The sequence below is a fragment of the Vipera ursinii genome (assembly GCF_947247035.1).
Source record: "Vipera ursinii genome assembly, chromosome: 3".
In the NCBI taxonomy this organism is placed as follows: Eukaryota; Metazoa; Chordata; class Lepidosauria; order Squamata; family Viperidae; genus Vipera; species Vipera ursinii.
Window position 1 is genome coordinate 151,462,946 of NC_139516.1, and position 14,833 is coordinate 151,477,778.

The 14,833-nt window shown below is 40.5% G+C and overlaps 1 protein-coding gene across 3 annotated transcripts in view; it reads left to right on the forward strand.

Annotated features, from left to right (window-relative positions):
• The first annotated feature begins 1,102 nt into the window (after positions 1 to 1,102).
• The window catches only part of CARMIL1 (capping protein regulator and myosin 1 linker 1), a 144,274-nt gene continuing 130,543 nt past the window's right edge, over positions 1,103 to 14,833 (forward strand). Inside the window, exons 1-2 of one of the 3 annotated variants that reach the window (XM_083359140.1) lie at positions 1,103 to 1,968; positions 9,656 to 9,753. In XM_083359140.1, the coding sequence (XP_083215266.1) occupies positions 1,929 to 1,968; positions 9,656 to 9,753 (138 nt within the window). In that variant the 5' untranslated portion in view covers positions 1,103 to 1,928. Of the gene's footprint in view, positions 1,969 to 9,655; positions 9,754 to 14,833 lie in introns of those variants that run through there. The other 2 variants (XM_083359139.1, XM_083359141.1) reach the window with 2 other exon arrangements.

Consider the following 14,833-nt stretch of genomic DNA (forward strand, 5'->3'; position numbering starts at 1 on the left):
CAAATTGACCTGTTGCTAACAACTAAAGCTATAGATTTTAGGGAAGCAACTGATACTCCTTGCCTTCAAAAATTCTAAACGGAAAGGTTAAAGTCCAAATTTGGCACGGCTAGAATTTCACCCAAATTCATAAAATATTTTCTAAGGTGTATCAGTGATATCATAGCGCATCATACCTGGAGGACACCAAATGAAGGCAAGCTTATAAAAAGCTTTAGTAAAGCATTTCAAGTGTCAGCAATGGGCAAGGAAATGAAGGTATTTGCTAAGTCTTAAATTACCAACTATCACCAAATTGCTACTTGTATGTCTGTGAAAATAGTATTTACAAGCTACTTCTGAATCAGCCAAAAGCAGCAGAAGAGTTTCACTACCAACATAAAAAAAGCAATTCAATAAATTCATTTCATGTTTCCTAATGAAACTAAGATACAGAATAAATCTGAAAGTGCACCACTGTGTTTGAGGCAATTCTTTCAAACTCCATATTGCTAACAATACTTCAGGAAAGCTTGAGATTAAAACAGTGCTTCGTTGAAGAATACTGGTACAAAGTTAGTGCCTCCCAAGTTCCTGGAACTGGTCCTATTTTATTAATGCATTTCCCCCCCTATAAGAATCCGAGCCCATTCTTTAAGGCAGTCTCAGATATCTGCATGGAATCACATTTAACAAAGCCTTTTTCTTCTGTAGACGACAGCTCCAGCTGGGTAAGTTGTAAACATCTCGTCAAGAGTACTCAAATGAACTGGAGTTGGGTTGTGAACGTGGCTAAATGAAATAAAACCGCATTACAAAACGACCATTCGGGTAATCCGGATCCAACCTCGCTTGATGGCTCGGGGCTCCTTTTCAACAAGCGCGAATAACCTTAAAAAGAAGCTTTTCTTTTTTTTTTAAAAAAAAAAAGAAAAGATGGTGGGAAGCACAAGGGAAGGGAGGGATCTTTTTTTCCCTCCCCAGGCTTAGTAAATCTGAAACCGGTAGATGGCTCCCGATCTCTCTCCGTAGTTGTCGTTTTGGCCGCTACGGTAAGATTCTGCAATTCGTGGGAACGAAGGAGGGACCAAAGGGAGAGCCGCCAGGGTCCTTTATATGTTACGCTCCAGCTTCCCTGCCTGGTTGCGCGCATGGAATCCGTGAGCTAACGCAGGGGCTGGTGAAGGGTAAAAAAAAAAATTCCCTTCTGCCCAGACGAGCTTTCTCGCCCAAAACTCGGGCATTTCTCGGGCAGCCGTTCAGACCGCGGCCGGCTCTCACGAGGGGGAAGAGGAGGCCGCCGCTTGGCCGGAGCGGGCTGTGTGTGTGTGCGCGCCTGAAGGGAAGCCCCCGGCCAGGCTGGGGTCCGCTGGAGCCAGGAATGCCGCCAGCGCCGCCTCCACCCACGCCTTCCGCTTGCACCTCAGGCCGGGAGGTGGCTGCGTGAGGCTGGAGGGGAGCCGGGCAGAAGAGAGCCGAGCTCGTCCGAGGCCAGGAAGGAGGAAAGAGGAAAAAAGCGAAAGCGAGGAGCGCAGACGCGGCAGGGGGAAGGCGAGGCGAGCCGGGCGAAAGACGGTCTGGGCTGCGGTTTTTTCCCTCGCGGAGCCCGCCTGCCTGCAGCTGAGATGAAGAGGCGTCGCCTGTGGCAATAATCTCCTAACTCTCCTTCGGTTTTCCAATCTTTTTCAATCCTCCCCTCCCCACTCCTCCTACTCCGAAAGCGGCAAGGAGACCAGCCCCGGCGGGATTGCGTGGCCTTTTTTTTTTTTCCTTTCCTTTCCTTTCCTTCCCCTAAACAGCTGATTGGCATTCATTCGCGTCGCCCCGAGGGGGGCACCTAAGAAGGTGAGGGCGGAGAGCGGGGAAAGGCGAGTTAATTGCCGCCGGCAAGCGACGCCTCCGCCTCCTCGCTCGCGCTCCAGAGAGGGAAGGCAAAAGCGCCGGCAAGGATGACCGAAGAGAGCGCGGACGTTCCCAAAGAGTTGCTGGGTAAGCATGTGCGCTTCCTTCTCTTTTCGGCGCCCCCCCCCTTCGGGTGAATGGTGGACACTGGAGCGCGGGAGATTGGAAGGTGGGGGGGGGGTGGAGGAGGAGGAGCCGTTTCCCCGACAGCGATGCGGAGGTGTGGGATGAAATGGCCCCCTCCCCCCCGGTAGTCCCGCAGTCTCTTAGCCTTTGCGTGAAATGCTCTATGGGGGGGGGGGGAAGGGGAAGGAAGGCGTGGCGGGAAAGATAAGGGACGGCCGAAGCTCTCGCTCGCCCTTTGGCTCCTCTGTTCCTGGAAGAGATTTAACTTGTGGACGGGAGGGGGAGATGCGGGGCAAAGGGAGATTGCGCAGCCTTTGCAAAGCCTCGGTGATAAGAGGCCAGTGTTTTTCAACCTTGGCCACTTTAAGATGGGTGGACTTCAACTCCCAGAATTCCCCAGCCAGCGTTGCTGGCTGGGGAATTCTGGGAGTTGGAGTCCACCCATCTTAAAGTGGCCAAGGTTGAAAAGCATTGTAATAGGCAAATGGAGCGGAACGCTTGGCGTCTGTAGGAAAACTTCAGTCTAAAAACGCTGTTAACCCCTCGAGGCGGTTGCTTGAACGCGGCTTGCTCCTTCGGGCCAAGAGTTCCTTTTCTTTCACGTCGGAATGGCGACCGGTCAGAGGGAGAAAACTTAACAGCTTTCCATCGCCTCCAAGTGCTGGTGTGGTATCTTCCTTTCCCGCCTCAGTTGGATGCCTTGGGGAGCTTTTCTCCACGGAAGACGCGGGCAGAGGTTTTCCTTAACTTAGGAATCCTGGGTGTACTTCTCCCGCTTGGCAAATCGTGATTTAGGGCAAATGGTTGCCAGTGCTTCAGGGGGTGTAAAAGCCAAGAAGGAAGATTGTCAAAGCATCTGTTGCTGGTCCCACTGTGGAGGGGGGGGGTCATCTTTGCCTACATCTTGTTATGAAAAGGAATTGCCGATGGACAGATCCGGTGTTCTTGGCTCTTTCAATCTTGTTTAATTAAAGAAATGTTTCCTCTGTTATTATTTAAAAAGGATCTGCTGCATTAAAACCTTTTGAAGAACACACAGTTTGCTTATTGTAGGCTTGCATATGCTTTCCTGTAGTCCAAAATCAGGGCAGCTGGTGAATATATAATGCTGACAAAATAATTAAGTATGCATCATGTCTTTTCCTGTACTGATTACTGTAATTTACTTTCATATTGTTTGTTGCTCCTCTTATTATGCCAAATTCTGAGAATGCTCGTTGAACAGATTAAAACCATATTAAATTCTGAGTCATAAAAATACCCTTTTTTGCATAGTCCACTCATATATGTGTACAGGCTAAATATTTGGAGAAGGGTGTTCTGGATTGCCTTATTCATTTCTATGTTTACTTGGAAGAAATCTCACTCAGTGGAGCTTTCACACAAGCAAATATGTACAGTATAGGAGGTTTTCAGACATTGTGAAAGGACGGCTGTTCACCTTCCAAAAATACAGCATATTATTTTGCCCAGCTATGTACTATTTTTCTTCCTTTTCCACTTTTGCAATACTCGTGCTAATAGATGTAGAAGGGCTGTTTCTTGAATTAGGTGGGCTTAACAAGCTGTCCAAGTAGATTTACTTGCAAATGTTAAATTTTAGTCCGACTGTTACAATAAAAGCTTTTGAAATATGTTTATATAAAGAAACATGGTAGTAGTGCAAAGGCACAGTTTAATTTATTCCAGTTCAGAACAGTAAACGGAACACTGCCCAGGAAATGGACTGAATTTTGATTGTGCAGGCATGCATGCAGAACTTGGGGGAAATTTTCTTAGCTTCTAGCTGTGTGGCAGTGTGTAGTGTGGTCCATTTACCTCTTGGTAGAACTCGGTGGAATCTAGCATAATGTAAAAACTGAGCTTGTCATATATCTGTGTTATTGAACAATATACTGGTAAATGATTCTGTAAGCAGATTTGCTGATACGGAAACACTCAAAATATCTCAAGAACACTGAATGAGTAAATGATGCTTCACTGAAAATCTGGTAATACATATGTAGTTAAATACACAATAAATGGATCAGATGGGAAAATGTGCTCTTTTTATAAATGTATCAGTTGGGGAAAAAACCATTTCCAAGTGAATGTGTGAGCTTGCTCTAAATATTGTAGAAAAGTTTATATATATATATGTATGATATAAACTCATTCAGAATAATTGACTATTGAAGAACTTGTAGTAGAAATTAATTATATATTTATTAGATTTTTAGACCATTGTAATCATGTGCATGTCAGTTTACAAAGGAAAACATCTACACTACAATAATGTAAAGATAAATACAGTGGCAACAGTTATTTAATTGTCTTAAAGCTGGACAATAGAAACAATTTCTGTGGTGCTATCTTAAGTAATTAAAAAGATCCTTTAGATGAATTCTGGTAGAAACTGCTTCTGGGAGGCCAGTAAGTTCAAAGCAAGCATGACCTCCAGTAAATAGCTATTTCACAATATGGAAGTTATAATGAACAAGCAATTTGTAGTCACAGTCTCTAATCTTTCAGGAGGAGGAGTTACTATCAACAATTTCCCCTAAATTACATGATCAAATGGATTGATCCTAGATAAAAAGAGATGCAGATACCTTGACACCAAGCCAAATAGAATCATTTTGATTAAAATTAGCACTTTATATAATTTATTTTAAGCCATCAACATACTTCAGTTATGCTCTGGGCAACTTCTAGAGAGAGATAAACTTACGATACAAATTAATATACAATAAAGCATTAGTATATTGCATATTCTGAATAAATTTGAATTATCTAATGTTGGAAGCATCAGTTAATTGCTTTGAAGTTTATATTAACCTTAATATTTAGAGTTAAAGCTTAATAGTATATCTGTGGGTGATTTGGAGGTCATTCTGTATTTTTAGAACTGAGCAAATTTCCCTTTAGTTTTGCTTTCAGTGGCCACCTCCATCATTTGTGTAGATCAATTTGCAGATAGGATTTCTTTGCTAGTCTTTGTACTCCATAAGTTAATGCATTGTAAAGACCTAATATAAAGATGCATTAATTATGGATGGTCTCCCCCAGTAGGAAACAGGCACCTTATATTAGAGCATTGGAACTGAAATAAGAGCAGAGATGTATTATCAAACTTTTATTATATGACAGTCTTAGACTTGTTAAAATAAAGTACAGCATGCAATATAAAATATAACACAGCATGTATGATAAAAAGGCCTGTAAAGATGCTTAGTCTAATTTGTAAGAAGACCTGATACTTCATTGCCCTTCTTATTCCCACAATGTACACCCAAATATGAGTTGTAATTTATTTCAGTTCCAATATATTCATTTCCTGCTTTTGTTTACTGGCACCTGAAGAGTTGCTCTTCATTAAATCTAGCAGCACCCCACAACTGACAAACAGAGTTGCAATTTCACAGGTGGCATTCACATCCAGCTGTTGGCCATTTCTTTGTTCGAGAATTTCACCAAGCAATTGACCTGCCTGCCATATTGATGTGTGGCCCAGTTTGGTAATGAAACATTTGCAAGAAAACCACCAAGCTCGGAGAACACCCTCATAATTATACTTCAGTCTATCTAGAGCAGACATGTCAAACACAAGGCCCGGGGGCCAGATCTGGCCCGTGAAGTGGTTTCATGCGGCCCGCGAAGCCATCCTGGAAACAGTGAGGGAATGGCCCCCACTGCCTTGGCCCTGGCCCAGAGACCCTCCTTCTGCCAGAGACCCTCAGATCTGTCCCACTCCTGCCCAGGCCCCCATAGGCAGCCTTGCTGCGAACGAGGTAGAGCTGGCCACGCCCACCCAGTAGGCCATATGCACTCTAGCCACGCCCACCCAGTAGGCCACACCCACACAGGCCACACCCACCCAGCCCCCTGAGGGCAATTGCAATGCTGATGCGGCCCTCAATGAAATTGAGTTTGACACCCCTGATCTAGAGGCATGAATAGCTGGGGGTGAAGGAATTGTTTTAATCTGGCCTATTATCCTACGTGGGTAATAAGGCTTGTATGAACCAGGCAGTGATCAGATCATGGCAAAGGACTAATAACAGTGTTCTTCATCTTCAGATCACAAGCCAAATGCTCTGCTGTAAAAAAACATAAGGTTTAATGAGTGACCACCAGCATGAGTCAAACCCAAGATTTTCTGGGAACAGGTTAATGAACTCCTCCTCCCCTCCTAAACTTCCTCTTCCCAGCACCAGAAGTCAAGGAGATTTCACTGTCAGCTTGACCCCAGGATTGGACTCGCAAAAGGAAAATCTGTTAGGTTCAAATGCAAGGGACTTGCAACCCCCAGCTTACAAAGTCAAACCAAAATACCAGCCTCTGTGCAGCCAGCCATTGAATTAAAACTATTAAAGGATCTGACACTCCTTCATTTCAGTCTTGCAAGTGCTTCTTTCCATCATTTCATTTTTATGAAATAGGGATGGGCCTGTCTGATATGTTTGCCCAATTTAAATTTCTTGGAATGGGCTCAAGCCACACGTATCTGAGCATTGTCTTGATAGTAGCTGTTCCTTTTGTTTCAAAGCCATTCCTTATTGCTTGTACACTACCACATCTGCTGACTCATCAACAATGAAGTTGTGAATGAATGTGACCTTAAGAAGCTGTTGTTCTTATGGAACAGTGGAATAATGATTTGAGGCAGTCGCCATTCCCCATAATTGCTAACCCAATCAATGTCTTTGCAATTTGCCATCACCACTAGCCCCAATTCAGCTGCTTACCACTTGCCCTGTCTGCTAACACATACATTCCAAAATAGTTCTGTCTTTGTATGTACTCACGTCTTTTCTGCATTCTCCTTTAATCCTTATTCCTTTCTCCATAACCCTTCCAAAGTTCCATAATCCCATCTCATCTCTATTTTTTCCATTTCTCCTCTTTGCTATTCCCAACTTCACTTTCTTGCACAATCCTCCACAATTCCAATCCCTATTCTACCCATCTGTCTTTTTCTCCATGTCCTTTTTTGCCTCTTTCTGTTCTCCTTCATGACCTTCATAGCCTCTTATCCTGCCATCTAGACTTCAGGGAATCCTCTGTTCTGCTGTACCTTCTTCCACATTTATTCACATATCCCTCTGCTTCTTCTAGCTTCCAGCTTCCCAATCTAAGAGAACCACACTGGCTAGGACGGATGGAACTTTTCTCGTATCTCTTCCTCTCCCAGCATTTCCCCATCTTCTTGTAGGTCATCCATTACCTCTATTCACTATTCTTGCCAGCCTGCAACCACCTTTCCTCTCCTCCAGATTAATAGAAACTGCCAGGCCATCACTGCTTTTGTTTCTCTTTTTCTTCTCCCCAGGAAAGCCTGTAAACGCCACACAACCACACACCCTATCTGTATAACAAAAGCAAATCCAAAGCTGCTTGCTTTCCATTGCACAAAAATCCTAAAAAAATTCCCCTAGACAGTCAGACCACCAGACTCCATCTTTTTTAAAAAAAATCTTAAGTTTACTTGTTTAAATTTTTTTAATCTCGCGTTTATTATTTTCATAAATAACTCAAGGTGGCAAACATACCTAATAATCCTTCCTCCTCCTATTTCCCCCCCAACAACAACCTGAGTTGGGCTGAGAGAGAATTATTGGCTCAAAGTCACCCAGCCATCTTTCATTCATAAGACAGGACTAGAATAATTTCCTGGTTTTTAGCCTGGTTCCTTATCCACTAGACCAGGGGTCCCCAAGCTGGTACTGGGCTGTGGCATGCCAGCAACCGGTCCACACAAACAAGCAAGGCCCCATCCGCGGGATACAGGCAACACACAAAACCACATCCCCTCTGGTCTGCGGAAAAACCTCTCTCCACATAACCGGTCCCTGGTGGCCAAAATGTTGGGGACCTCTGCATTAGACCAAATCAGTTCCATTAGAATAATAGTTAGGGCTGGTTTTGGTATTTTGCTATGCTATTATTTTACTATTGTATTTTATTTGTTTATTTCATTTTATTTATATCTTCTTTCATGAGTTATGTATTTACTTATTTGTTTGTTTATTAAATTTCTGTGCAGCCCATCTCTCCTGCAAGGTGACTGGGCAGCTTACAAATTAGCACATGTGATTTATCCTTGTATAAGATGACAAACGTATTAGTATAGATCTGACCGTAGGCACTTTCATGGCATTGTAAATAGGAGGGGGGAAAATGAAATGCTTCAGGGCAGGCCGAGTACAACACTATTGCACAAGTGAAGATGAATGATGTAACCTCTTTCATCTGCTAAAGAGCTAGCTAGCCTGTGCAAGAAATCCCCTTTCCCTAAGTCTGAGTTTTAAATATAGTTCTGCCTATGACCTCTAGTCTACTTCTTATGCAGAGAGAGAGCAAGAAAGAAAGAAAGAAAAACAACGCATGAAAAGTCTTTGAGAAGGAAGTTGTTTGTGACCTGTGACAGATGGTATTAGAATTGAATGAAAATTTGGCATCAAACTATGACAGCAGTTTGAGTAACAGTTCTGTGAAGCCCATTTTGGAATGGCAGCTTTTCATGTTCTTGGCTCAGTATTTTGGTATTAAACTGGAATACCTAGAATACAAAAATATTACAGGAGAAAATTATTGTGCTTAGAGTCCACCACTGTAATCTGTTTTGTGCATAGTTCAAGGACAACTATGTTGATAGGCCATAAGTCAGAGATTTGATTGCTAGAGGGAGTGTCATTATATATTTTGGAGATCCCATTTTAATTCTGTCGGAGAAAAATATTTGGAACTATTGTGGTATTCCGATGTGTGGATGGGAGGGACAGTGATGGTCATTTTTCAAAAATTATATTTACGTATAGAGTGAAAATGGCTGTTATGTAGAATATCTTAGTATAAATAAAATCAAGCATTTAGTTATATAAAAAGTACACCTCATTTAAAGTTTTTTAAAACAGATATGGGCATATTAATATTTTCTAGACAGTGGAATCATTGATGTCTAATTGTTTGATAATCTTTTGAAATTCATTCCCAGACTTATAGGTGTTTATAACCTTTCTGAGGGTTGTAGACACCTGTAAGCAATTTCAGTCTAGAAATGGTGATACCATGCATTTCAGCAACAACGAACAAATCAAACCAAAAGTCTGATAGGTTCCTCCCAGATCCTCCCTAACAATATTCTAAACATTTACATCTGATCTGATTCTAATTTTAGGTTATCTGAGGTAATGGTTTATATAAGTATGTACTTACATTTTCATATTCCAAATTTGCATTGATATTTAAATTACATAGTGGACTACAAAATGAAAATGATGTGTGGTATTTGATATATCCCTCTATCTGTAGTGTTGAAATGAAAATAAAATTATGTTGAAATGTGTTGAAACAGGAAAAGATTTAAATGGGGTATACTTATTTTTCACATGACAGTAAGGGGGGCCAAGTATGTTATAAGGAGTAATTTTGTTTTGGTTTACCATTCCTTAGTCTTTACAGTCAACCCATAAACACGGGAGATTTTTAAAACGGAGTTCATGTAATATTTCACTTTGGAGCTGTTAATAAGAGAGGAAGAATGTTATTTGTTTATTATTTACTTTGATGAATTTTTACTTGGGGGGATAAAATAATAGTATAAATATATAGATTTTTTTTCAGATCCTGGATACTTGAAAGTATTTTATGCTCTCTACTATTTCAGAAAGCGTCAAGGATGTGATTGGAAGGAAGATAAAGATTTCTGTGAAAAAGAAAGTCAAACTTGAAGTCAAGAGCGATAAAGTAGATAATAAAATATTGGTAAGCACATTCCATTTTTTCTTCAAAAAATTTATTTCTTGATTTAATCTCTCCCCTCCCCAATAAATGAAAATACTTTAATTTAAATACTTGTTGTCTTCTAAATCTTGTTCCTCTTATACAAGAAAGTTTGCATAAGCATTTCTGGATATAATATTAGCGTGACTGGGTGAAAAATTAAATATGGAATGTATCCAAGTAAGAAACTTGATTTGTCTAATCAAGTGAAGAAACATTATCATACAAACGTTATCCAAAAGAGGCAGTTATTATAGGTTTCTTAGGATAAAAATATAATTACAGTGCTTGCAGACACCAATAATATCACAGTGTATTTGAGATGTTATTTTTATAAAATATGAGAGCGGTTGTTTTGTATTTTACATCCATAAATTTTGTAGAATAAGACCTTTTGAGTGAGCCATAATTTGTTGTTCTACATGTGTCTGTGAATGTGGGGGAAGAAAGGGAGATAAGATCTAAAACAGTGCTGGAATTTAAAGCAAGCAGAAACTATCAGTCTCTGGCCTTAATAATACCTGTTTCTAGAGCTCAGCACTGTAATTTTCAAAAACCTTTCTTCTATTCTGCTTTGGCAGCGGGGAGGGGGAAGAGACAGCAAAGCAGATGTTATGCTTGTAGTCCTTGACTTACAACCATTTGTTTAGCAACCGTTCAAAGTTACAGTGACAGTAAAAATAATGACTTAACAACTGGTTCTTGCTCTTACAACCATCACAGCATCTCCATGGTCTCGGGATCAAAATTTAGGCACTTGGAAACTATGGTTGCAGCATTTTGTAGCTGTGTAATTGCCATTTGTGACCTTCGCAGCCAGCTTCTGACAAGCAAAGTCAGTGGGAGAAGCCAAATGAACTAAACAACCGCATGACTCATTCAACCACAGTGATTCTCTTAACAATCATAGCAAAATGGTCGTAAAATCAGGCCCGACTCATTTAACAACCACCAGGTTTAGCAACAGAAATTCTGGCCCCAGTTGTGGTTATAAGTCAAGGACTGCCTGTAGTATTACAGTATTATGAGTAATTGTTCTTGTTGGAGTAATCATGGTTGACTGAATTTATCACTATTGCTACATTTAATAGAAACAAAGCCATAAAAACGGTTTGCAAATGAAGATGATTTCATGTCTTGTTTTACTGTGGCTAAGTGTTATATTGTGGGTTAATCAACAAATCATGGTCGAATGAAGCATGACTTAACATGAGAAATGAACCCATTTTACTTGCTTGAGAAAAATTGAACAGTTGCCTCATCTGCAAATCTGTAACTGTTTTGATTTTTGTTTTGGACATTTAAGGTAATTGTTGAGTAGCAATAGTAACTACAAACAAGTTCATTGAGTCATCAATTATTACTTTTCTTAAGGATCTATGAAATATTTGCTTGGATTACAATGCAACTTTCTCTGTCACTGATGTTTGTTTATTCATTCTATTTCTGTGGCTGCTCAACTCAGTTGACTCTCAAGCCTTCATATAAAGTAAAATACTTAATTACCACAAGGCATAATCACTTAACAGTCTAATCTAGTGTAATCCAATTATTTAAGATTGCTGACATACTTAGAAACGTTAGCTTTCTTATGGCTTGATACAAATGAGTATAATTTAATAGAGTTCAATTTGAGATGAAGGTGACAATAATATGTTCTATTTAAAATCCAAATCTAGAAGATAGTTCTCCCAATTCGTAATTTATTTTAAAATAATAATCCATATAAGTAAGACCAGTATTACTAATGAACAAACTGGTCATAGGGAGTTGGCTATTGTAGTGCTATTGATATGATAGGGTGAACATCTCCATAAAACAGTTAAACTTGATTTGAGATTGTAATATAATGCAGGCCAAGCAGCTTTAACACAGTCTTCCCCTTTTTATGGCATCTAGAACCTGGCAAAAACCACTGCCATGCTCTCCCCATCAATTACCTAAAAACAAATGTATGAAACCAGTAGTATAAGCACCCAAACCTTTAAAATATCTCCAGCCCAGGACCAAAAAATCTTGAAAAATCCCAGCTCCACTTCATATAACTTATTTGGTTTACATCATAGTCACCTCTTCTGGGCTCTAAGCCCCACTTAATGTTTCAAATAATTTCTGCAGTTTTAGCAATACCGTAAAAAAGACCAAAAAAAAAGGAAAAATAATGTTATTTAAACTAATAAATGCTCATTACTTTATCCTCCATCTGTTTTCTTAACCTTCCAGTCAGAATAATTTGAAATTACTTGTTAACTTGCAGTGCTTTATTGTGAAAAATTCAAGAATGGCTGAATGATAAGCATTTTAAACTGCAGGCCACAAACATTATAGCAATATATCTATATGCTTCAACCTGAATGTGGCTAGTAATCTGTGAAGTGTTTAGAGGCCAGTTTAATTTGAAGGGTAAAAAAATAATATGAATGCAAAGGTGTGTATGTCTCTGTCCTTTCTTTATCATCCAGCCTTTGATACATGAAGCCTGTATGCTTAGATGATGGGAGCAGGGTTGTGTGAGTAAAAGCCAGGTGCTGTGTCCTAGACTTAGATGCAGTGTATGTTTAAAGACAGGTGCCTGCTGATATTTGATATAGAGCACTACATTCTTTGTTATGAATGTTCTTTTATGCTGACATGATTTATTTATTTAAACAATTTATATATGATAGAAGACAGGGGTCCCCAACCCCCTGTCCGTGGACCGGTACTGGGCCGCAGCATGCCAGTAACTGGTCCACACAAACAAGCAAAGTCCCATCTGTGGGATGCAGGCAGGACACGAAACCATGTACTGGTCCCTGTTGCCCAAAAGGTTGGGGACCTCTGTTCTAAGAGGTATAATACATTTTTTTCAAATTAAGTATACTTTATTCATGACATCCTGCCTACAGTATTTAATGCAGCACAATTTCCTATAATTTTTTTATGGTTGTCATTTTGCAGTTAATGAAGTTAGTAAAATATTGTATCCATTTTTATCCTTCTTGTATACCTTGATATTTTGGGACTTTGAAATTAAGGATAGTGAGGTTAGGTTTTTAATTTTTTTTTTTTAAAAAAGTTGCACATCTAAATCTTGGAAACATTGCTGCGTTATGGGTTGGCCTAGTAGTATTTTTTTAAATGTAGAAGGAGAAGAATTTTTACTTTTTAGAGTGTCTTGCTTTTTATATTACGTTCTCAGGAATAGCTGGAAAAGTGTGCTACGACATTTTTCATAGATTATATCCTAGCATCAGTTTTGAATAACTGAGGTTTATGCCTGATTTAAGTTTGAAATACACTTAGACATTGTAAAGAAACTATTGGGCTTTTCCAATACACTAGTTTTGATTATTCATGTAGGAGGGAGCTACAGTTTTATTTTTATGGCATTCAGAGTTTCAGGATTACACTATTGAAATTCAGCAGCAAAACAGTGATATTTTTCCTTTTTTTCTTTTATACAATATGATCCAAAATACACATGAAATCCAGAGATGTTTTACCTTTAATTTAGGCTCTGACCCTTATAGATTCTTATTTTAAAAGTGAGGCCTGGTGTTTGTTGGTAAAGTGAGGTGTTTGTTGGTAATATTCAAAGATATGTTCTTCGGTCTGCAGATCAAGAGGTAAAATATAAGAGTGAAAGAAGGAGTAGATAAATACTGTTTACCATCCTGAGATATGATCCTCCAGACATAGAAGCTGTACTTTCAGTTGATAAACTGATGCTGGGAAAGAGCTGGGAGAAAATTAAAGTTTTTTTATGCATGCACAGAGTGTCTTGTTAAGGAGCTTGCAAGGACAGAGAGAGTTATTGTTGGAATCAAAGGAGGAGGAGGAGGGGAGGAGAAAATGGCTAGTAAGGAAACATGGCATTAAACAAATTCAAACTACAGAATAGATCTGGATTCAGGGAGGATTCAAGATCACCAAAGAGGAGACAGCATAGAGATCACTGAGTAGAGATGAAGATAGTCTGGCATTGGATGATGGCTATTTGATGCAGATTCCAGACAGGGAGAAGGTTTGAAAATTTATTTATTTATTTATTTATTGATGGGATTTATATCCCGCCCTATCTCCTGAAGGACTCAGGGCGGCTCACAATAAAACATATAATAAGTACATAAATCAAGATAAAATGAAAATTGAGAACATCAGTGCAATAAAAATTAGAGAATTTTAAAATGAATTAAAAATACTAAATATAAATTAATTGAAATGCCTGTCAGTCTAGGTCAGCTTGGTGGAACAGGTGTGTTTTGAGGCCGCGGCGAAAGGATTGGAGGTTTTGGGCTATCCGAAGCTCAGGGGGGAGCTGATTCCATAGGGTTGGTGCTCCCACAGAGAAGGCCCTCCCCCTGGGGGTCGCCAGCCGACATTGCCTAGCTGACGGTACCCTGAGGAGGCCTTCTCTGTGTGAGCGTACTGGACGATGGGAATTTGTTCCCGGCAGCAGATGGTCCTGCAAGTATCCCGGACCTAAGCCATGTAGGGCTTTAAAGGTAAGTACCAGCACCTTAAATCTCACCCGGAGGGCAACTGGTAGCCAATGCAGCTCACGCAGGAGGGGTGTAATATGGGAGTATCGGGAAGCTCCCATCACAACCCGTGCAGCTGCATTCTGCACCAGCTGAAGCCTCCGGGTGGTCTTCAAGGGCAGCCCCATGTAGAGAGCATTACAGTAATCAATACGGGAGGTAACGAGTGCGTGGGTGACTGTACGTAGGGCATCTCGGTCCAAAAAGGGGCGCAATTGGTATATAAGACGAATCTGGGCAAATGCCCCCCTAGCCACGGTTCCAATGTGATCTTCAAAACTGAGTCGTGAATCTAGGAGGACGCCCAGATTGCGTGCTTTATCAATGGGAGGTAACATCTCTCCTCCTATAGTCAGAGATGGAACCTCTTGGACTAAACGAGATGACGGTATGTACAGCCACTCAGTCTTGGCCGGGTTGAGTCGAAGCCTGTTTTCTCCCATCCAAATCTGTACCGCTTCCAGACAACGGGACATCACATCAAGGGCATCACTGGGTTGGTTCGGGGTGGAGATGAATAGCTGAAAATTAACATTCTG